This window comes from Melopsittacus undulatus, chromosome 3 (assembly GCF_012275295.1).
Source record: "Melopsittacus undulatus isolate bMelUnd1 chromosome 3, bMelUnd1.mat.Z, whole genome shotgun sequence".
Classification (NCBI taxonomy): Eukaryota; Metazoa; Chordata; class Aves; order Psittaciformes; family Psittaculidae; genus Melopsittacus; species Melopsittacus undulatus.
In genome coordinates, this window is record NC_047529.1 from 93,538,202 (window position 1) to 93,562,239 (window position 24,038).

Sequence of the window (24,038 nt, forward strand, 5' to 3'; positions counted from 1 at the left end):
TTCCTAACGACACCCTTTTAAAGGCAAACACATAAGCTAAATCTTCAAAGTCAAGAGCAGGTAAAAACAATAACAGGGCTTATATGTTTGGTGCATGTCAGAACTGCATGTGCTGACAGAATAAAACACAATACACTGAAGTTATTTCTCTGGTGAAGAAGGAGTATGATCCTCCAGCTTCAAATAAAAGGATGGAAAACCATGTGTTTAATACTATCAGTTGCTAAATTACTGTGCTACTAAATCCAGCAAGATCTGGTAAATAGTGTACCCAATTAGGACACAAAAAGGTTAACACCCCCATTGTGATGGAATTGTTGTTTCACCTAGAGTACTCCAAATTTCTGGGTGTCAGTCTCTTCACATGTGAAAATGGAAATAATGATACCCTTCTCTCATGAAAAGTACTCTGTAACCATTAACATTCCCACATGTAAAGTATGAGGAAAAATAGCCCAAGTAAATGTAGACATCATAGTACAATTAAATGCTTTAGCTTTCTGTGGACACAACTCTCAATTCTCTATTTAAGTAAAACCATGTCTCCTGGTCATCATAAATCCTGTGTTGGCAGAGCCTTCATTAATTGCACATCCCTACTTAAGTTGTTGACAGAATTTCATTTATAAACATATTTTCTGTTTTCTGTAATTAAAAATGTAACCACACACACTCTCCCTTCTTTTGCTTTCTAGTAGCTCAGGAAGGCACTGCTTTGGGCACAAATGCTACTGACCTCTCGTTATCTGCATTTCACAGTAGTTTTGCCATCCCCAGAAATAAAGCTGGAAGAAAATCTGCATGCATCTGGTGGAAAACAATCTGTAGGATAACTATGTAAAGGTTCTGTGCTGGTTTCCTGCAGGCAAGATCTCTTTGTAGCATGTCTTAGAAGTCTGCCTGGCACAATTTAAAAAATAAGGGGAGTACAAACTCTCCAGCATGTTCATCCGTTAACATCAAAAAAAAGCCCCACTGGTTGTATTCCCTTAGATGAGATGCTTGCAGTCACATGGAGTGGTTCCTGGTGGAGCATATCTTTTTGTGAAGTCTGCAAACTCAATCCCACTGATGTTATCTCTGAGCTTGTTCCTGTGCAATTCTCCCTGACTGCAGATGAGAACTGCTTTGCAAGAGTGGGCAGAGCAAAGGATAGAACTGAATCTTCACTCTCTTTCTATGGTGGATGAGAGAAAACAACAAATCCCAACACTTCAGTGAGAAACTTGATGGGTTACCTCTTCTTCAAGTCCCCCACCTGGAAATGCCATATATATAAGAATATACAACTGAGCGATCTCATTCGCAAGTATTTACTGAATAGTGGCAACTATAGGCACATTACCTACTATTCTTACTGTCTAAATCAGAATATTTCTGTGAGCTTCTTTAATTCAGAAAAAAAATACGGAATTCCTCCATTAGCCCACACCACCAGAAATTTGTGGATATTTGGAAAATACAGACCACTTGCTCCACTGCAGCATTTCACTTATGGATAAGCCAATAAATTTATTTTCATGATAAATATGAATTACTCCAAACTATGCCCAGCATCCTAGTCAAACAGTCTATTTGGAATAACATCTTTGGTTTTTCCCCTCTATGCTGGCATGTTTGAGGACACTCCTGTATTCAGTTCTAGGCTATCCTTCTACTCTATGCACTGTTTGTCTCCAAACATTCTTAACTATACATTATCACTGTTTTCACTGTGTGCTGCCAATACTGCTCTCTTAATTGCCAGGCATGCCATTGCAAAGGACTTACTAATAGTATTCTGTTACATCTATCTGCATAATGCGGTTTCATTCTCTTTTCATGGCTGTTAGTTGATTCTGACATAATTATGTGGTTACAGTTTTCCTTTCATTTATCAGTTCCATTATTACTATTCCACTTTATCCTTTCCATTAAAAGTGGAGGTAAAATAGTGTCTTCATAGCATGACAGAAGCTGCCAGGATTGTATCTGCGTGAGCAGTTCTCCTCAGAGCAGGGGTGCTTGCAGTGTGTTCTCTCCCTATGAATTCAAGGACTGCCCTTTTTTCGAAGTGCTCTCTCATGTACAGAGAGGGAGGAAGCTGGGGCACTAATGGGTTTTTTTTTAAGAGCAGTTTTTACAGATGCCCAGCTAGCCTGACTGTGAAACAAAGCACTAGCCATGCCGTTCTGACAGACTCTCCTGTGAACAGAAGCACACAGGGACCAGCCCGTTTTGCGCAGTGCCTTGATCCTCCTTTGGGAGCTGGTGTCCGCAGGAGCCAAGGCAGTGCTCTGGCTGAGGTTACAGTCAAATTGTAGACTGGAATGATGCTATTACAAGAGATGTATGTACAGCACAGTAATGAACCCTGTGTTGTGTCTTGCAGTTGGCTTCTCTGGCAGCAAGTGCTGATCAAAGCTTTCCCTGCTTCTGAAGCCATGATAAGAGCTCTTCCGTAGATGGATTCCCTGGTACACGATACAGACAGGGCTCAAGGAAAACACAGTTATCCTCTTTACCCAGCTGCCTGCTTTCATTAAGCTTTTATGAACTTAAGTTCAAATTTGACTGAACCTGAAAAAGAGATTCACATTTTTGGATGAGGGCAGACAGCAACTCCAATGCTTATCATGCAGACCTCATTTTCCTGGGAAACCAGCTGGTCACCTCATAACCATCTTGTTTTACGTATGTTACATCACCTTGAAATTAAAACAATACAAAGAGTGCACATGTGTATGCAGTAAAACCTGAGCCATTTCCTTCCTTATAGAACAGCCCTAATAGAAAGACGAAAAATACACTGTTTCAGAAGCGTGTTCCACACTGAGCCTATTTTTACTCCCATTCTCTAAGGTGAAGAGACTGCTCTTTTTCCAGTTAATCACAAAGCCCATAATCTTGGCTGCACTGTGGAGAGAGGGCAGCAAGGATGTGCAAGTGACAGATTTAGTATGAAGTGATAAGTCATTGAGATAAGGGAAAAGATTTTATCTGTGGTTTGAGAGCTGCTGGGATTACACACTCTTTTTTTTTTTAAAATAGTCTCAGAAGAGAAGCAAAAACCCCACATTTATACCGAAGGAATCAAAACATGAGTGTTGCCCCCTGGCTTGCAGCAATGGAAACCTGCAACTAAGCATCATCTGAGGTATCTGTTAAGGCAAAATCTTTCACCGCAAGAGCTCTTAAGTATTTCTCCATCCTGGGTTTTAAAAGCAACTCAGACACTAATGAAAACCTCAATGAAAAATTAAAGTGAAGGAGATGTCATGAAATCAAAACCTCCAGTAAAACTAAGGAATATAAATCTGAAATGAAAATATGGAGTCACAAATTTGATTACCTTTAAATGGAGCTGAAACGTTTGGATGTTAAAGTCACAAAGCTGGTTGTGAGTGACATTTTCAGGGCATGTGCTGGTGGCTGGGAACAGGAATGCTTCTCTGGATAGAGAATTTTGTGTCTTGTCATGAGCAGGTTTCTTTCCCTCTTTGTTAAGAACCACCATGAGTCCTCAAGGAATACAAAACATGGGAGCTGGTTTTCTATGTTCTTCCCATGCTATTTACATTCATGCAGAGCAACTCTTAAAGGCTACCAAGTCAGTGTTTGTCTTTCTTGTAAGTATGGACTCTCTTAAAGCACAAGAGAAGTGAATGACTATATAAGACTCAAGAAATGGTGGCTTATACCCACTGTAAAAATGATGTTCTGACTACAGAAATCAGTTAAGTTTTAAAAAGTAATAAATAAAGCCTAGCTAAAAAAAAAATAGTGATTTTTATGACAGGAGGAAGAGCTCCTGCTCCAAGGCTGGACAAAGAACAGGATTTCACTGACGGAAATTTTGCTTATTCTTTTCCCTTGTACACTAGTAGGCATCATATATTAAATGAAAAAAAAAAAAAAAAACAACATGAAAAGAACCTCAACAGCACAGGTTCTGGACTGATAGTACTCTATGCTTCCTAACAAGAAGCAATACCTTCCAAATACATTTGGATCATGGGTTAGACAGGGTGTACGATGTGTCCTTATCCTGCACTGTGCAGACAAGACAGTGCGGTTTATATTTACCTTGAGCTCCACTCTTAAGAGACAATCCCACTGTGTAGGCAAGGTACTGTTTGACCTACATAAGAGTGGCACAGTCTGGTTCACAGCCTGCATATCTGAGTTGCAGCAAACAGCAGGAGGCTTAGAAAACTCCTTAATTTCTTTTAAAGGAAAAGTTGTTAGTGATTGCTCACACTCGAGCTTGATTCTGAAAAAGGCAGGCAAGTCTCCTTGGGCATAAACTGTAATTTGCCCAAAAGCTCTGGCCACCAGCAGGGCATCCATTGCCTGTGCTACAGAAGCTCAAGATTAACTACAGTAGTCTACTGCACAGTAAATTCATGGAGTTTTTTGTGCATCTGCCATTTTCCTTTGTTTGAAAATGTAGTCAGTTTTGCATTCAAGCTTGTGATTTTTTTAATTTCCAAATGAATGATGGCTAAACCAGAATCACATCAGGGTACAGTAACAGAGTAACAAAAAGCATCCTATACTGATAAATCAATTACTAAGGTCTAAAAGGACCCAAGATGTTCAATAGCTTCCAAAGAAAAGTAATACACAATGTATACATTACCACCTTAAAGCAGACCACAGATAGTGGTAAGCTCATCTCTTCATAACATAGGCTTTATTTGCTTAGCCTGCACTCAAAAAGTACATTCTTTTGCACTTGGTTATCAGTCTTACCTGACCCCTACTGCAAACCTCCCTTATGCTTTCATATGGTATCATCTAATGCTCAGTGAATCTTTTCCAGTAATACATAGTGTCATCTTTAAGGCTGCCTTCTGTGCAGCTATTCTTTAATCTCACCAAAATCTGCTGAGCAGATACACGTGCCAGTCCCATGCCAGGCGCAGGTAACAGAGTGACCATCACAAAAGGAGAGACAGACATATGAGAAAGGCAAAAGTGTTTCTTTGTGCAGTATTGTTTGATGTGGCTGTTGTAGCAGACTTTGGGTTACAGCAGTAGTGCTCATCACAAATTCATTAAGTGTAACAGACCCCATTCAGACAGCTATCATTCCGGCATAAACTAAAAAAGGCAACCTGATGCTGAAGACGCTGAGAAAGCTGCAACATTGCCTGGCTCTTCTCTCACAAAACCTGTACAGGTAGTGAAGTCCACCAGAACAGCAAAACCATGTACCTGAGCTAATACTTCACTAGGAATTGCAACCTACCCTTGTGCATCCTGAGCCAAAATCCTTGCTCCGTGCTTGACTGGTAATACAGAGCAGAGGCTTCACAGCATTGTTATGTTAAAATCAAAAGAAATTCAGTGAAATCCAAACGCAGCACAGTTCTGCTTCTGCTCTGAGTTCCACTTTTTCTTTCCATGTTGGTAAGAACATGGAAGCTACACTACTGTTAGGAAATACTAAATAGAAGAGATTAATATAAATGGTAAAGCACTGTATTCTCAGGCAGTTAGTAAAACTTCGTCTAGGTTAAAGTATCTCGGAGTGAATAAATGCAGAATTTAAATTAACAGCACCTTTGCATGTCAAAAATCATCTAGGGCACAGTAAATGTTCTTGAATTCCTTATTATTTTGAAAACCAGGAACTGCTTTTGAAGAAAGCTTAAGAATTGTTTAAAGAATTCAAACAGATTAAATTTAGAGATTAGCTGTTTCATTGTAACAATTGTTCCTATTTTCTATAGACACTTATTGAATATATGATATTTTGATAGTCCTATATTCAACTCTCAACCATTCTCCAGTGAATCACCTTGCGAGTCCTGCACAGGGATATTACTTGTGCCTGCCCTATGGCCCTCCCTATGCTTGAGTGGGTTTTATGTTGTTTAAGGCCAAAGGTTAATTTTCTGTCACCTTGGATTTAAGTTATTTGAAAATAATTGGCAGGCAGAATTTCTACTGAGCTAGAAAAAAAGCCACTTCCACTTGACAGCAGAATGCAGGCTCAACCTGAGCAGGGTACTCAAACCCATCGCTGAAAATGGAAAACTGTCACGCAAGCCACTGTGCTGCAAATAAAGCTGAGTATATGACCAAGAAGAGGTGATGCATTCAATAGAGAGTGCACCCAGCACTGGGACTGAGTGTCAACAGAAAGCCATGACATGCTCTCAGTGCAGGAAAGAAAAGGACGTGAGTGAACTGACTGTGTACCCCATTGGAACGGATAAAGTACATTTAGATTGGCAGTCACTAGCAGTCCACTGGTCTTTAATTCACACCTTTAGAAAGTACATGTGATAGATTTGGGTCTGTGATTCTTGCAGAATAGAAGTCCCAGGAAAACTACAACTTTATTTTTACCTTTATTACCTAATGGCAAAAAGCTGCCATGCTAAGGCAGAGGAGATATTTTAGGAGTTGATAATTTTTGAGTCCCGTTCCTTTTTCTGCTAGTCGACAGGTCAAGAACATAAAACTGCACAGTGATGCTCTGCTAATTCCCACTTCACCTTAGGTTCACTAGATAGTCCTACAATTACTTTGCATAGCACCCTGATCTTAAGAAATACATACTGAAATAAAATAAGGCTCAGCACTTCATTTCTGCTGAAAGGTACTGCCACCGAGGTGCAAAGCAAGCTAGACACCCAGGCAGAACAGGGTCTTGTTTTAAAATGGTCTGGTTTAAAATGAACTTTGCGAGGAGGAGGCAGCAATTCAGAAAAACAAATCCCTGTGTCCTCAACACGTTGGGAAAAAATTCATCATGATTTTTCCTTTCTGCCATCTGCTCTATTGATACGGAAAACTGGGCAAAAATAGATCTGCTTGTACAGATGATACAAACACAATTTGTTTAAACTATGGACCTCTCTATGATGATGTTCATACAGAGCCTAACATGGAACTCAGAGGGCAAATTTGTGCTTTCTTGCTATTGTAAGAAAGTACGTGCTATGGAAGCTCACTAACAAACCAAGCCCAAAACACTGCTGCTTGTCAAAGCAAGCCAGAAGGCAGAACTGAATCAGTTAAAATTCCTTGTTATGTAGTCTATCAGCATAATTAATATCACTTGGCATAATCACAGCCTAATTTATAATTTTCAAATGACTTTTCGTTTACAGTTTCATTACCCCCTCAAAGCAAGCACAAGTATCTCTTTAGGGGAAATGCAAGCTTGCAACTGCAAGGAACATTTTTCCAGGATCATGTTTGATTTATTTCTTGTTTTACTGCAGGAAATCTAATTAATGGGGATTCTATTTTGATTCAATTTCTCTTTTGAAATGCAGGTTTTGTTCCTTATATCAAAGAAAAGTGCAGGCTGGGAAGAAAAGGACCACATTGTGCTGGCCTCCATCTCACTGCTGGCAAGCTGCATCACAGTTCAGCACTAGTGTCATTCATATGACATTAAACGAGAGGAACTGTAAAAAAATTGGAAGGTGAAGTGAAAGATCCTGCTAGCTTCTGGAAAGGCTTGCACTCTCCTTTACCATGCACACAGGCATACCTCCCACTGCCTTTCTCTATCTTCCCTGCATCAGAGCCTGTCCTGTCAGCCCTTATCTTGCATTCTCCTCACGCAGCTGGAAATCACAGCACAAGCTCAGTATTCGTTCTCATTCTGTGCAATGCTGCAAGGGGCAGCCTCTGTACATCATCTGCTGTACAAGACAGAAAGGAGTGCAACTGACCTCTGAATAAGGGCAATATTGATGTCTAAACATTTCTCTCAAAGTGCAATTTCTTTGGGGCTTTCAGATGTGTGGGCTTCAGGGAAATGCAGCAGCATGTAATTGGCTAATTAGATGCATTATTTATAATATTAGTGGCACACAGAGGGGGTTTCCTTTTGCAAACTGAAGGGATTGGTGGCAGGCCTGCTGCGGACACAAACTGGGACAATGACATTGCATATGAATTATCACTGTTCAGCCTTGCCAGCGTGCCTGACCAGAATTAGAACCCTCTTCTCTTGATGTAAGCAGAGGACCAAAGGCTCTAATTAAATTGTGACCAAGCCTTGATTAAATTCAGTGTACAGGACCTTGAGGTAAGCTAGGAATCCAGGCAGTTTAGACAGGTAAGGTAATTTAGCAAAACAGTACACAGACAGCCCCAAGAGAAAGGCTAGCCCATATGAAAATCTGTTTCAGAAATCCATACTAGCTCTTTGTTACCCTTCTGAGTAACCATCTTAGATATTTGTGCTGTTTCTTGCTGCTTTGACACGGAAGCAATGTCTCGTGTAAAGATGTGGTCCTGGTGTATGCTCCTAGGAAGAAAATGTGGAATTAAATTAATACATCACATTCATGCCATCTGATCCTAACAGTAAAACTGGGGACACATGGATTCCTGTTTCTGTAATTCCCTCTTTCTGCTAAAACAATATGTTGCATATAAAAGTAAAGATCATTTGGGTCATCTGAAAAGCCTCTGTGTACTTGGTGAAGTAGTAATATTATTACAAATAGTAATAATGAATGCTATGGCTGTATCGTGAGAAAGAGGAATATTAATCTGTTTATTGTATCAGGTCATGACCTGGGTGTTTTCTCCTACCTCAAATAATGGCAGATGCTGCCTGTGTGGATGTAAAAAATTGTTTATATCTAAATAACGTGTAACACCCTTTGTGCAAGAAACAAGTATTGTGTGCCAAAGATGTCAGAGATTTAATAAAAGTCAGCATAGCACTTACGTAAGTTAACACTGAACAGAACAAAGAAGAAAAAAACCCACATAAAACAAGCGTGAGACAACTTTAAGGCTTGATGCCATTGCCATCTGCAATGTTGGGTAATAATCACTTTATAGGAAAAGGAAATATCTGAAAATATACATGAAAACAGGTTGCTCCAATTCAGCATCAACACTTCCAGTCTGAAAACTAGAAGATCAAATATATTTATTTCTCACTATTTCTGTTTAAGCTGCGTTCTTTGTTACAGCACATACAGAGTTGAAGGTAATAAAATGTAAGCCCCAAAGATGATAAAAGATGTTTTCCATACATAGAAGCAGAACATATGTCATGAAACTGTAGTTTATGTTCATGGTATGTATATATATATGGCATATGCAGGTTCTGCACTTGTGCTGCAGAGTTACTTACAAACTTATTTGCTACCCAACCACAGCAATCCACCATATCATTAAATTTGACAGAAATGCCTAATAAGTCATTATATTGATTAGAAAAACTTGATTGTCCTGTACAGGGATTCTCATGAGTTCTGCAGTCTTCTGAAGATAGACCTCACATTTCTGCTTGCACGCAGTGCCTGACCAAAACACCTGCCACTGCAGGCAAACATCAAGAATTTCACTGTTCTGGTGACTGCCATTTACTTGGCAAAGCTGAGAAAGGTGACTGTACGATGACTTCCAAACTAGGCCTGTGATGCTTATGACGACAGCATCAAAATCTGAAAAGGCTTAGCTGTGCCATTAATTCTGCATATTCATATGGAAGGAATGCTTTGTCAGAATCTGTTTTGTTCTGCTTGATGACTTATGGATATAGAAAGATGTGATTTTATACTGAGCTGCAGAACCGTTATTCTTTTCGTAGAATGGCTGAAATGATTGTCCTTCCTTGCCCTGACTCATGAGAGATTTATGGCACGGTATTTCAGCCTGATTTACTGCGTGTCTTTTTCACAGGACAATATTAAACCCAGTTTTCCATGAAAGGATTCAACTGCTAAAGTGGGAGGTGACTGTGCTGCTGCATTTGGGAACCTTTTGGAGTTGAGGCAGTTCTGATGAAGATATTTATCCAGAAGGGAACTATCATCTGTGCAATATCAAAGTGCGTGCGTGTGGGTGGAACCACATATTGGGAATACTCTTTCATGACTATTTTAATGTTGTTATTTTAATTGTTTCGTTGAACAAGACTGATCTGATGGGGTATGCTAATAACTAAATCCCTCTGAGAGGAATCTGCCTCCATTCATTAACATCACTGACCAAGATTAGTTGCCAGCAAGTTCTTATGAGAGATGACAGAATAGACTATGGTGCATTAGTGCTCCCTCAGAGACTCAGCTGAGTTTTACAGAACAAGTTCTCTTTCAGCACAACCTAAATCATATTTTGAGAAAGTGGTGGATTTGCTGCCTTTCTTACATCCATGTAAGCTTCCTGATTATATTAAGGCTACCACCAGCTGTTGAGCCAGATGCTGGAACCCCTGGATCAGGCTGTATATCCTGTATTGTTATCTAGGACAAACAAAATGATTTATGTTGGACTCCATAGTCTTATGCATCTTTTCCAACCTAAATGAATAAAAGGCCACACTGGTCTTAAGAATTCTGACTGACTCTACAGGCTTGGCTGGCTGCTAGCTGCTGAACTCCAGCAGTAGGCTCTGGCACAGAAGCGCAGGTCAGACCTTTTTGCCTCATCCATGCAATCTGGCTTGGACTTGAGAACAGCAATGGGCAGGACAGAGCAGTACAAACAGGTCAGGTTCTGCTGCCCCACTTTGTGCAGGGTGTCTGCAAGTGAAGAGACCATAAAACCATTCCAGTGCAGCACCTGCATTAATACACATTGCAGTCTCAGCATGTCTTACTATTTTAGGGCTTCTTAATGAACACAACACAAATGAAACCACAGCACTTGCATGCAATTGGTTGGAGGATCTATAAATTCAAATTAAGCCATTTTGCTTTACTGATTGCTGCAGACAGGCCTTAAAGAGGAGCGTCTGGAAGCCATTCTCATCACTGTGACCAATGCTCTTTGTTTGTTTATTTATTTATTTTTAAGGGCAAGACCACTGCCCTGTCCACTATTTGTGATGAGGTTCCTGTTCCCAAACACATATTTCAAATTTTAATAGCTTAATTCTTAGGCTACTGAGTCTTATCTCTGGGCCACTCATGCGAGCATATCTCACCAGTGCTGTCTGTTCACCACACTGCCTGCTTGCTTCAAGGTATCAGCAGGGGTCTCCAGTTTTGCACACATATGCATGGATGATTTTCTTGCCTCTGTGTGGTGCTGTACAGTGTGTGTTCTGCCACCAAATTCCTGCATGCCTCTGGTTTCCTAAGGAAGTCTAGAATGCATTCAAAACTCATTATCCTGATATTCACTGATATTGTCAAGTATCTGAGGGACCACTCATAAAACAGTACCACACTCCCTTTGCAACATCTTCTATGACTCTTAATTATTTTAAGATGTGTTGATGGCATAGCAAGTATTAAAAAGCAAGTAAATGATTATGAGGCTAGTTTTACTAGAGAAAGAACCTTTTCATTTGGATGCAGAGATCCAACTATCTGACTATCCCATACTGCTCTGGAAAGAACTGAGCTTATCTGCTCAAACTGGATATTCCATCATTTTGCTCTGCATGTTTATTATTTATTGATTTACATTTTATTACTGATTACTGCAACAGTAAGTAAACTTGTTCGAGAGAACGTTCACAGCAACTGAATAGAAAAAAAATTGAAGAGAAGGAAATAGATCTGTAATTTCAGAGGTCAGAGACTTGTGCACACTCCTACAGTCAGCAGAAATCAAATAAAAATATCCAGCAAGCTGTACTCTGCTCTCTCTTACACTAAATACAAACACATAACATGGATGATGCATGTGAGAATGGAGCACAACAGTGGGAGAAGTATGGTAAACAGGAATAGCTTCCTAGCACCTTGGAGCTGGGAATCAGCTCTGCATCTAGAGTAACTAGCCAGGCTGGGGAGGCATGAGTCTTTTGGGCTCCAAGCTCAAGGAGAATACACAGCCCTGTGCCAGCTTCAGTCACATAAACAGAAGCCCACAGGAGCAGGGGAGAACCAGGAGCCCTACCAGGCAGCTACAGAAGTACATGCAGAACACAAGCAGAGCAGCCACATTACCCATGTTCATGTCAGCTTTAACCAGCCCTCTTGTTAGCAGTGCACAGCGATGCTAGCAAGAGACAAACAGCCCATTTGCTTCATTTGAGATTCATTTGTAAATACTGGATGGTCAGGTAATAATTTCAAGCAGAATAAGCCTAATGGGCAATACTGTCTTGATTTACTGGATGTAACCAAGAAAAAGTGGCCTGTCTCAGCTGAAGAATAAACCACAACATCCAACAGTACAAACTTTACACCATGATAAATGCATACTGAGGGTTATGCATATTTGCAAGAGCAACGTATCTCCCCCTCTCCCCCATTCCCTCAAAAAGAGGAAAGAAAAATGAAAAGCTGGTATTTTGGAGATGGGTAAGTCATCAAACTGCTCCACATTTGATCAAAGTTGGACACCCTCACCAAAGGCTTTTAGTGAAAATTTTCAGCCTGTTTTTGAAAGGCAAGCTGTAATAGCATCACAGCTGAGTTTTGACAATACAACTAGCTTTCTATGCAGCAGGAAATAAAAAGACATAAAAGGTACTGAATTATCACTACAACTGTAATATTTACTTAGACCTGTTTTCTTTACATATTGACTCATTCACCTGTCCTTGCAACCAGGTTGCACTTTTATGCTATCTTTATAATATTAGCTAATGCGGGAAATAATCCCATTGAAATAAAGCAGCATAAGCTTTTCTTAAGGATTGGATCACATAGCTACCAATATGTCAGAGCTTTTTTAGAAGCAGATATTCTTTGTTGTATGTAAGATATATTATTTAACACAGAAATATGAATTTAGACATAATATACTGGTATTATATTGCATGTACTTTCAGTCAAATATTTACCCATCTGAGCTTGATTGAGTCTTGGTGGATGACTAAGTTGAAAGAGCCTTGCTTCCTGCTATAGGACACTTGAGACTGCGCTCAGTTTCCTAACAGTGAGATGAAACTGAACACCACTGGGACAGTAAGAAAATTAAACAAATAATTAGAGGAAAATGGCAAGGATTTACAATGGTCTAAAGTGCCCATTAGGGATGTAACTGATGTTGTTCACACTAGAACAACATTATATCAAATGGAAACACTCATCTAACTTTTGCACGAGTGAAAAGATTCGATTCCACTGTCAAAATATCTTATCTCTAAAGAACCAGATGCGCTATTGCATAACTTCAAGAGACTCATTTAGATAAAAGTTCAAAAAATGACTGACTGATTATAGCGTGCTTTTTAATCTATGAGTTCTATGTAAAGATGGGCTGCAACTGTCATTAACAGGAATTGCAAATGTGCGGATCCTCTCTCAGCGATCAGTTTGGAGAGGTGGTTCTGCTACAGCAAGATTTTGGGGAACCTGGAAACAATTGAGATCGGCATGACTTAGTCCAAGGTATATAGAGCTCCAGTATTGATTACATACTGTTTTTATAGGGCAATGATTTTGGTCACACAAATAAATAGAAACTACAGTGTTCAAGGATATATGTTGAAAAAATGATCATTCCCCTTTCCCTGAGAGACCTACATACAGGTTGCATTTGTTCCTGGCAGCATGCAAGAGCTTCCTGAATTTTGGGAAAGACTTAATTGGATTTATAACTCAGAAATGGAGACCAAGAGAAGAAGTAATAATCCCAGGATGAGTTTTGTCACTCTTAGTGTGGCCTTCAAGCTGTGACTCCTCCACATGAGTCTCCTCAGTATAACTGGGGTGAGACTTTTGAGAGTAAGGAACAACATGGATTGCTTCCAATTGGTTTTGCCCCCCACAAGCAATCAAAGGGTTGATCCTCTAGTATTTCCACAATCTCAAATTGCCCCAAACCTGCCTTTTTAGATGCAGCTCTCAATACCAGAGATACCATATTACCTCCCAACTTTGTCATCTCAGAGTAGAAAGAAAAAGAGGTTAGGATTTATCAGTCTTTTTGTGACAGAAGACAAGAGGAGGAGAAGGTGGTAGAGAAGAATTATAACAGGTGCTTCCGCCTCCTTTTTTTATTACGTTATGAGGAGAGCCTGAACAACTAAATCAAAACCCCCAATATCTCTCAATACAGTTTTGTCCTGTCTAGTGATAACAGGCAAGACACACAGCAACAAACCAAGTGCTTATGGAGCCATACCTGTTACAAGCCTTCCTATACGTTGGACTTTCCTAAGTGCAAAAACCTAATTCATACTAAAAGAAATAAAACATTGGCTTACTAGGTTTTACTTAAACTGACACACACAGGAAACAGATCTTTTGATCAGCTGGGGTTTTTTGTTTGTTTGGGTTATTTTTTCCTAGTAACTATAAAGTTCTTAATTTCAAAAATCAAAAATCTAATATACTTTCATTGTAAGTATGCACTAGATAATTTATAACTGTCATAACTTTATCTACAGTATCTACAAATGGTTCATAAACCTTTTTTTTAATAATACTTGTTATAATACTTAGTAGACTCTTAATATTTCACATAGCTAATTTGCTGATTCAACTGAATTCTTAGAAAAATAAATGAATTGGGTAACTTATTTCTTACACTTCAAATGTAATTGATAATTCATAATTGCTACAGCCTGCATGTACTGTAGGAGTCAATCCTAAAGAGACATGCTTTATATAATAATTGTAATGAAAAAGTAGTCCATAGAGAGTTTATCATTCATGCAGTCACACTTCTCATCTCCTACAGTACTTTGTCTCTCTTGTATATTTATTTAACCTCTTAGATGCATCAATTAAAAACCTAACTCCTCAGATAAAACAGGTCACTGTTTCCAACCTGATAAACAGCACTGGGACAGTTTATCTCATTTTCTAATTACCTTAAATTATGTAGATACAATCAGCAGTTTCTAACTTATAACAACAAGAGAGCAGGAGAAGGATGGAGAGGAAACTGCCTGAGAAAGAAATACTGTTGTTCAGTAGTCCTGTCAGACACGCAGCTGTCACACAGGACACTTTAGAAAGTGCTCCAAGGCACTGCTGGGAGTCAGCAAGAACAAATCGTCGATCCTTTGCAACAAAGATTATTAGATAAACATCTGCCATTCAAAACTTTGTCTGAACTCATTTCATGAAAGAAGCAAGGTCAAAAAATTCTAGTCATAAGGCCAAGCCCAATTTATCAAGAATTAATATGTCTTCATCAATAAATACATAGGTGAAGACATCAGGTATTATTTTTCCAGTCCTCCTCCTGATGGATTTTTAAGATGAAGTGAAATCAAATACCTTTCTGAAGTCTTACTTTGTACTGTGAAACAAATCACACAGAGAATCCAACAGAGACACAGAAAATAAATGGGAATATGAGAGCAGGTTCACTAGGTTGGGAATTTTTGTCCTAAAAGTTTTAGGTAGGTTTTTATCCTTAAAAATTACATCTTGCAGCCATTCAGCTTAAACTGCTCTGAACTGAAAACAGAAGAATGAACAAACCAGAAAATACATGGACTAAACAGGCACCTTGAAAAGAAAAATACTCTACTAGCAACTTTTACACAGCTAACTAAAAGAGGTTATCATGGGACTGCTTAGGATCTTTTCCTTGACATCAGCTGAGCCAAAATTTAAGAAGGACTTTTTGAGATAATGCTTTTAAGATGTCATAGGCAAGATACATGACTGCCTGCAATGAATCTGGATATTAGGGTTTGTATAGGAACCAATAAGATGAGAAGTTTTGCAACTACCTGATTATCATTTACACCTTTCATCCATACCTTCCCTCCCTGAAGGGAGGTGGCTGCTGGCCTGGGGGTGGTTGGGCAGAAAGTTAGGTCCATCTGTGCTGTGTGGCTGCTCACTGTTACCTGTCTCAGGTGTTACTAGCCAGTGTCCTTGGTGCATCCCGTGGCTTCTATCTCCTCAAAGCTCCCTGATCTCCAGGATCCTTCCCCCAGCCAGGAACTTGACCTTCTTCTGTCCAGGTCCCCTTACTTGTCCCAAGAGCCCCTCTATCGAGCACCTCTTATTTTCTGGCACTCCAAGAATCACTTTTCCCCTATGTAAACACTTTTCATGCATAAGCACAAGGCATGAGCAGCCTCCTAACTGGTAGTTCTGTTTCATGCCTTGTCAGTAACTGGAAGAGTCCAGATGTGCCAGTTTCATTTACACTTTCAGGTGTTTACAGTCAGACTCCACCAGTTGCAGGGAGCAAGAAGCAGGCTTCTGCTTGGAAACCTGAACATTCAAATTTGGACACTAACCCCTGCACAAACACCCAGCTATCTACTACCTGTTAGTATTCATGACTTAAGCTATTTTATTTGCCTACAAGAGTATTTGGTATAAGCCTGATTCCACTTCCAGTGAAGACAATCAGATTAATTTTACTTGTTTCAATAATTTTCAGTAACGACATTTTCCAAGGGTTGATTATTTGTTGCACATAAATGTATTTTTCTGAAGTGGTTCAGCTAATCCATTAGACAGTTGTTTGCCCACTGGATTCAGTTATTCATGTGTGAATAAAACTTGTCTAAAAACGTTGTTAATATGAAAATCTCCAGAAGTGTTTCTTAAGCTGCTGAAAGGTTGTGTCTGTATTACAAACCTCACACTTCTCAGCAGAATTAAGGAGCTAAATGCATTTTCCAGCTTTGCGTGAACTATTGGAGGAAGTCATGGAACAAAAGAAATATGACACCTTTTGTTAGCTCTTGCTCTGCATTAATATTATGAATTCTAATAATTTTTATATAACAATTTCTTTCATTTAAGTACATTAATAAGCTAGGCCAAGGAACTAAGAACTGGAATACAGCACCACAGCCACCTCAAATGTTATTACCACAGGCAAAAATTAATCAGTATATGTGTCTAATTTTAGGCATGTTTCAGTGGATCCTTTTTCAGCCAAATATTTTAACACAGGTGCACGTATTTTGCTGAATAAAAATAGACATCAACCTAGCATGATTTAGTGGTGGACTTGGCAGTCCTGGGGTAACAGTTGGACTTGATGGTCTTAAAGGTCTTTTCCAACCTAATTCTGTGATTCTATGTTGCTATCTTAAATGTATCCTTAAGTAGTTGCACAGCTGTGGCCCAAAGTTGTTGCTTGGCTTGTTCAGTGGTTACAAGACTAAATTCTCTGTAGCCAAGAGCCTGGGAACTCTGGGAGAATACTTTATTAATTGCATCCATATCCAAATTCATGTCAGTGTAGTGGAACATGGAAGCAGTATAGCTGATCACATCGCTCTACTATATGAAATAAAAAGTTCAAATGTGATTTCAAATTTTATCTTTATCATGTTTCTCTTCTAGTACCCCCCCCCCCCCAAACCACATTTGAAGGCAGAGCAGCACCACAAAGAATGAGGGACCATCCAACCAGATGTCTTTCATGAAGCTGGTAGATCTGTAAAGCATGTTTCTAGAGAATTTTATCAGTTGATAAACATTTACCAGAAAGTAACTATATCAGCAGAAAGATCATTTTATTGACAAAATCTTACACAGCTTACTAGATCTCAGGAGTGGTATCTATCCAAGAAAGTGGTAAAAATTCTTGCTGTTTATAACCTGCAATTTTCAATGGGTTATGTAATTATGCAATATATTGCCATATATTGGTGACAAAATAAAAAGATGCATCCCTGACAAAATCTGAACATGTTCAAAGAAAGGATCAAAATATTTCACTGTGAATGAAAAAAACATTAAAGATTTGCAAATCCCTGTTTTCACACAGTCTAAACAGTATTATTCATTTGCCTGTGGGGTTTGATTTTAGACTGAAGCAGATAGCTGGCATATATGATTTCATTTAAAAGAGTTTTGGCAAACTGGCAACCTAGTTGAAACTTGAAAAGTTGATTACTTGAAACCTAATGATGTGCTGTCAACATTGCCCACAACTTCAAAGCTCAGACTCTAGAAAGTATTAAAACTTTTACAGTGAAGGCACAAGGGTATATGCAACTTTAAAGGTTATTCCCTAAGCAACATATGCAGCATATGAAAATCTTGCCTTGATGCAGAACATTTAAAGGAAATACTACTGTTACTTCTTGTCAGTGCTGGCAAGTCAAGAAAATGGCAACAAAACTCAGTAAGCCTCACAATGAGATTGGTTTCCAGTGTCCAGCTTATAAATGTAGAGAAGAATTTAAGATTATAAGAACAAAGCTGATATCTTTTGACATGTAAGCCCTGATCACAGAATCATAATCAGGTTGGAAAAGACCTTTAAGATCACCAAGTCCAACCATTATCACAAGGACCACCACTAAGCCATGTCACCAAGGGCCTCATCTACACAGCTTTTGAACACTTCCAGGGACGGTGATTCCACTGCTTCCCTAGGAAGCTTGTTCCAATGCCTGAGCACCCTCTCTGTGAAGAAATTTTTCTTGTATCCAATCTAAACCTCCCCTGGTGCAGCTTGAGGCCATTTCCTCTTGTGCTATCACTTGTTACTTGGGAGAAGAGACTGACTACAGCCTCCTCTCAGGTAGTTTCAAGTGACTGATAAGGTGCCCCCTGAGCCTCCTTTTCTCCAGGCTAAACAACCCCAGTTCCCTCAGCTGTTCCTCATCACAAGTTGTGCTCCAGGCCCTTGACCAGCTGAATTGCCCTTTTTCTGGACCTGTTCCAGCACCTTAATGTGTTTCTTGTAGTTAAGGGGCTCAGAACTGAACAAAGGATTCAAGATGCAGCCTCACCCATGCCAAGTACAGGGTGACGATCACCACCCTGGTCCTACTGACTACACTACTGCTGATACAGGCCAGGATGCTGTTAACCTTCTTGGGTGCCTGGGCACAGTCTGGCTTATGTTCAGCAGCTGTCAATCAGAACCCGCAGGTCCTTTTCCTCCGAGCAGCTTTCCAGTCACTCTTCCCCAAGCCTGGAGCCTTGCATGGGGTTGTTGTGGCCCAAATGCAGGACCTGGCACTTTGATGTGTTGAACCTTATATCATCAGCTACAGCCCATCGATCCAGCCTGTTCAGATCCCTCTGCAGAGCCTTCCTGTCCTTCAGCAGATCAACACTCCCAGCCAATTTGGTATCATCTGCAAATTTATTGAGGGTGCATTCTATCCCTTCATCCAGATCATCAATGAAGACATTAAAGAACACTGGCCCTGAGGGACACCACTAAGACCGGTTGCCAACTACATGTGATGCCATTTACAACCACTCTTCAAGCTTGACTATCCAGCCAGTTTCCAACCCAGTGAAGAATCCACCTAATCCAGACCATGAGCAGCAAATTTCTCCAGGAGAAAGCTGTGGGAGACAGTGCGAAATGCTTTACTTAAGTCCAAACAGACAATGTCCACAGCCTCTCCCTCATGAACCAGGTGGGTCACCTTATTGTAAAAGGAGATCAGGTTGTTCAAGCAGGACCTGCCATTCATGAACCTATGTTGTTGACTGGGCCTGATCCCTCAATTTTCCTGCACATTGTTGTTGCTTTCTATGGAGCTGTTAATAATTAAATTACTATTTCAGCTTTAGATTAATGCTCCCAAGAAAAGAAAGATGCTAACAACCTCATTCCTCTCCCTTCTCCCACCTCCAAAGCAACAAAAAAGCATGAACTCCAGTTTTTGCTATCACAGGAACTTTGCATAAATATTCTCTATCATGCTGAGCTGCTCTATGTTAAACGCTCTGTACTGCTACATCACAAAAACATTTCTATATCCACTACAGTAGGAAGTAGGAAGGCTCTGCGACTATTGCCTAGGATGAAATACAGTGGAGACCTGCTGCATCCCTAGTAAAAATGCCACACCAGTGAAGCAGTTAGATGCTCCTATTGGAATTACACAGTGTACTGGCCTGAATGTATGCAAAGTTTCAGTACAGAGAAAGCAATAAACATGCACGTAAGAAAGTACAGGGGAAGGCATCTGAAAAGGTATGACAATGACACACAGTTAAAATCTTGAGCTTTTCACTGCATTTCAGATATTAGATACAAAACTGGACGCACTCTGGACTAGGTCTTGGGACACTGGAAATGTGCTGTTGAATCATAGAATAGTTAGGGTTGGAAAGGACCTTATGATCATCTAGTTCTAACCCTCATGCCATAGACAGGGACATCTCACACTAAACCATGTCACCCAAGGCTTTGTCCAACCTGGCCTTTGATATATAAGCCAGAATAATGAGCTACATGGTGACTGACTCATTCTAGATGTTTTGTTTGAGTAAGAAGACAACTGCTGTGCTTGACAGGCCAAACTACCATATGTTTCTAGAATAGCAGAGACCTACTTTATTCTGTGATTTGCTGTCAAGGTTTAGTAATACTGGCCAATGTGGTTTGCTGGTTCAATAACCACAAGTTCTGTTTCACTAGAAGTCATATGAGCTTTTAAAGAGACCATATGTGACTAATCAAAAGCCCAGTCTGCCTTTCCACAGTCCTTTCCCTGCAGGTAAACCAAGATATAACAGGAAACACAAAGCGGCATCTGCAGTGAATTCCTTGCCTCCCCCTGCAAAACTGCAGAAGCCCTTACCTGCTACTGCAGGGAGGGCAAGGGCAAGGACAAGGGCACGGGGCTGGACACGCTTGGCACTATCTGCTCTTCTATTTCCCAGTTAAACTCAGGCCTTACTCATTTAGGCTGATTTGAGAGAAGATTGACCTGATCCTTCATTTGCAGCTGCACTGGGACTCTGATAATGAGAACCTGTGGAAGATGATTCTATGATCCTATGTGTTTCCCCAGTAAGGGCTTGGTTCACCATGGGTTTTAAGGTTAGGTCCCCTGCATGTGCAAAATACTGTCCTTGAGGAAAGCACTCAGAATAAAATGACTGAGTTCTTTGCTTATTTTGCCTCTTACATGAAAAGTTCAAGAAAGATTATTTTAGGACTGCATATCAGATCTCTTTGACGGTTGCCCTGATTTATTAACCTGTAACTGGATACTCATATTTGATGTCAGCAGGAGACAAGGATCTAATTTGCTTTGGCTCTTCTGAAACACCAGCATACATTTCTCAACCAATTGAAAGTAGATTCTCTTTAACTGCAATTCAGAGAGGATTCTTCTTGCTCTGTACAGATACTACTCTGAGCTTTGTCTTATCACTACATATAAAAATATACTGTTATATGACAACGGGATGAAAAAACAAATGTCCAATGAATACAGAAATAAGAGATATAAAATTAACAGTGAGGAATCACATTTGAAACACTGGCCCACAAAAGAGCTGGTATCAAAGTTTAACACAGGCATGTTAAAAAAATTAAGATTTACTTCATCGTGAGAAGACCAAACCTATGAAGTATTGTAGCATCTGTGATGAAGATCATAAACACAATAATTAAACATAATCTATGAGGTAGATTGCTTCTTTTCTCCACATTTTGTATTTATCACCATTACTCAAAACCCAATTAGAAATGGCTTCAAAGCTAAGGTATTTATAAGCCAAATAGTTCTGTGAAGAGCTATTTTGTCAAGACATGAAACAGTTTAGCTCATGGGGAACAGCAATGTATAAACACTCAATTTCTAAGCTGTCCAAGAACCTAAATTATGTGTTGCAAAAATACATCACCTCAGACAAGATTCTGTGATTTGTTAACAACATCCTATTTTCTACCAGTATCTCAGATTTCTTTGTAAATGTTCATAAAATTACCTTCTAAATAAGTAAATAGACATAGGAACAGCAAAAATTTATTTATTCTTTACCAAAATGGTTGATTTGGTTTTATTCAGACTTTCAGTCTCTGCTCAAAACAACATTTAAAACCTTCGATACAACCAACATACACCTCCTCCTTTACAAGATCCTTAGAACCTATGTTCAAAATTATTCATATGCTTCCGAGAATTTGCTCATATCTAGAAAGCAAGCTTTCTTTACTGCAACTAATAACTACCTAGGACTGCTGCTTTTTCCTTTCTGTTGCACATTGCAGTTACTGAGGTTCCACTCCCTAAGCACGACCAACGGCAGCCTCACAGAATCAGCGGTATGTAGTCAAAATGAACATGATAGCTGTTGATAATCTGGAGAGTGTTGCAGAAAGAAGGAAACTACAGATACCGACAGAAGGCAGATAAGCTGCATTACTGATGCAGTAATATTTAGTCAAAATGGTTTTAGACTACAGAGAGTCCCCAGCATTGGTGGCTGGCAGAAACCTTAGTGTACATTCTTCAACTCTCATGTCTATGAGGTCTCAAAATACAGAATTCTCTCTAATATGTACAGCCTTCAAAAACATTACGCTATTGACTTTCAGTATTCATAAATCTCTCCCTCCCCATATATGCTGGCTACTTCAGGATAATACCCAATACCCATCTGGAAGTCTTTCCAAAGTTTGCTTTTCCTTATTTAAACAGCAGATGAAAGGGTCTAAGTCATGCTCACAACATTATCATGGAGTTTCTGCAGCAGTTTGTTTTCCAACACGTTTGCTCACTGTTTTTTTAAAAAGAAGTAAACTAGAACTTACAATCCTGAAACGATGAAATCAGATAAATCAATAGGGGCAATCAAACTTTTAAAAGTTAACTCAGAGCAGAACTGTTGAGGATAGCTGTTTCAGTGAAAAGAAGTAAAATTCATAGTAATACACTTTTGCCAACACAGAAGTCATCAAAACCATGGCAGCACAGTTTTTGATGCTGGCATTTTTGCCAGCAAACTATCAGAAAAAGCAAGCTATCCATCTTGCTGGCCTCAAAACATTACTTTTATCTCCTCATTATACACTCAAAGGGTATAGGATTACTTTTTTAATTACATTACCTGTCCCAGTGATCTCCAGTCTAGGCTGGCACTTCCAATATACACGTGCTGTTTATCAACAATCCAGAAAGATGACTGAAGCCGACCTTCATTATATGCTGACATGTTCATATATAACACTTCAGCACCTAGAGATTAAAAGATAAATAGCACAATTCAAAATAGCATAGTGTACGTTATTAGAAAAACTCCAATTCACATTTCAGGGATTCAGCTTCTGAAACTAGTGAGGGAGGTAATTAAATGTACCATTAAGATTTAAAACTAATGATAAATAGTGTTACTGTCCCACTGGTTAAGACATTAACATATATTTCAGAAAAGCAGGTATAGGGAACATTGCCATGTTTACTTAAGTTTCTTCCATTTTAGAACCAAATTGCTGTTTTTTTTTTTTTCCAGCACTGCATGTTCCTAAAAATAGTTTAATTTTAGAGGTCCATTCTGTAACTCAAACCTGCTACATGTGATAATAATGACCTTTAAAATACAGGCCAAACTACAACACCTCCCTAAAAAGCAGACTCTGCTCCTTTGCCCTGTGCAGTGGGTGGAGCAGGTAGCCTATGGTGGGCTGTTGCATGGAAGAAACTCTGCAAAGAGGAACACGGGTGGACAACTAAGGGGTGAGGAAGTAAGCAAAGGCCTAACATATGCTGAAACTGCTCTTAATCCTGCTAATCTGTGACATTCAACCTACCACTTTGAACTGCACAGTCTTAATAACAGTTGTAGGCCACTGAAGTCAAAGGAGCCACCTGTCAGGTAAAAGCACATTGGCTTCATCACATCAGTAGGAATGTCTGAACTGGTCCCATCAGTATGTTTGCATCCAGAATATATTTAATACTAGGTAAATTTAGGGGATTTCTCACACCATTATTGTTCTTTCAGTACTCCAGTGTTTGTAAGATTAACTGATTAATCTGAATTAATCATTACTAAAGGTAATTTAAAGTAACCCACTCATCCTCACATTTTAGTCATGACAGTATCTAGGGAAGAGAAGTGACTATAAACAGCAGCCTGGAGGGCAATAATGGTACTAGCCTTCTGCCATTAAATATTCATGGGATCTTGTACCCATGGGATCAGTACCATGAATTCCAGTAATGGCTGGATATGAGTCACAGCTTCAAAAGAATTCCAGGTTTACCTAGCAAACTAAAATGTTTTTTTTAATCTAACTTCCTGTTTCTGACCTCCAAAGAAACACTTGACTCACAACTTTAAGGAACAGTTACAAGTACTAAATGCTTCTTTTTTATCATGAAAACTGTAATTCTCACTTGAAGAAATCATTCTAGAAGTTCAGACATCAAGAAAAGAAGAAAAATCAGGTGAGGGACACTTTTCATGAAGCACCAGACACACATCATAGGATTTTGAACAAGTTACAGAAAGTGGTTCAAGTGT

General features: G+C 39.4%; 1 protein-coding gene across 2 annotated transcripts in view; it reads right to left on the reverse strand.

Annotated features, from left to right (window-relative positions):
• The window catches only part of PLD5 (phospholipase D family member 5), a 166,098-nt gene that overhangs the window by 13,717 nt on the left and 128,343 nt on the right, over window positions 1-24,038 (reverse strand). For both annotated transcript variants that reach the window (XM_005146012.2, XM_005146013.2), the window contains one exon: window positions 22,623-22,750. In XM_005146012.2, the coding sequence (XP_005146069.1) occupies window positions 22,623-22,750 (128 nt within the window). The remainder of the gene's footprint in view (window positions 1-22,622; window positions 22,751-24,038) is intronic.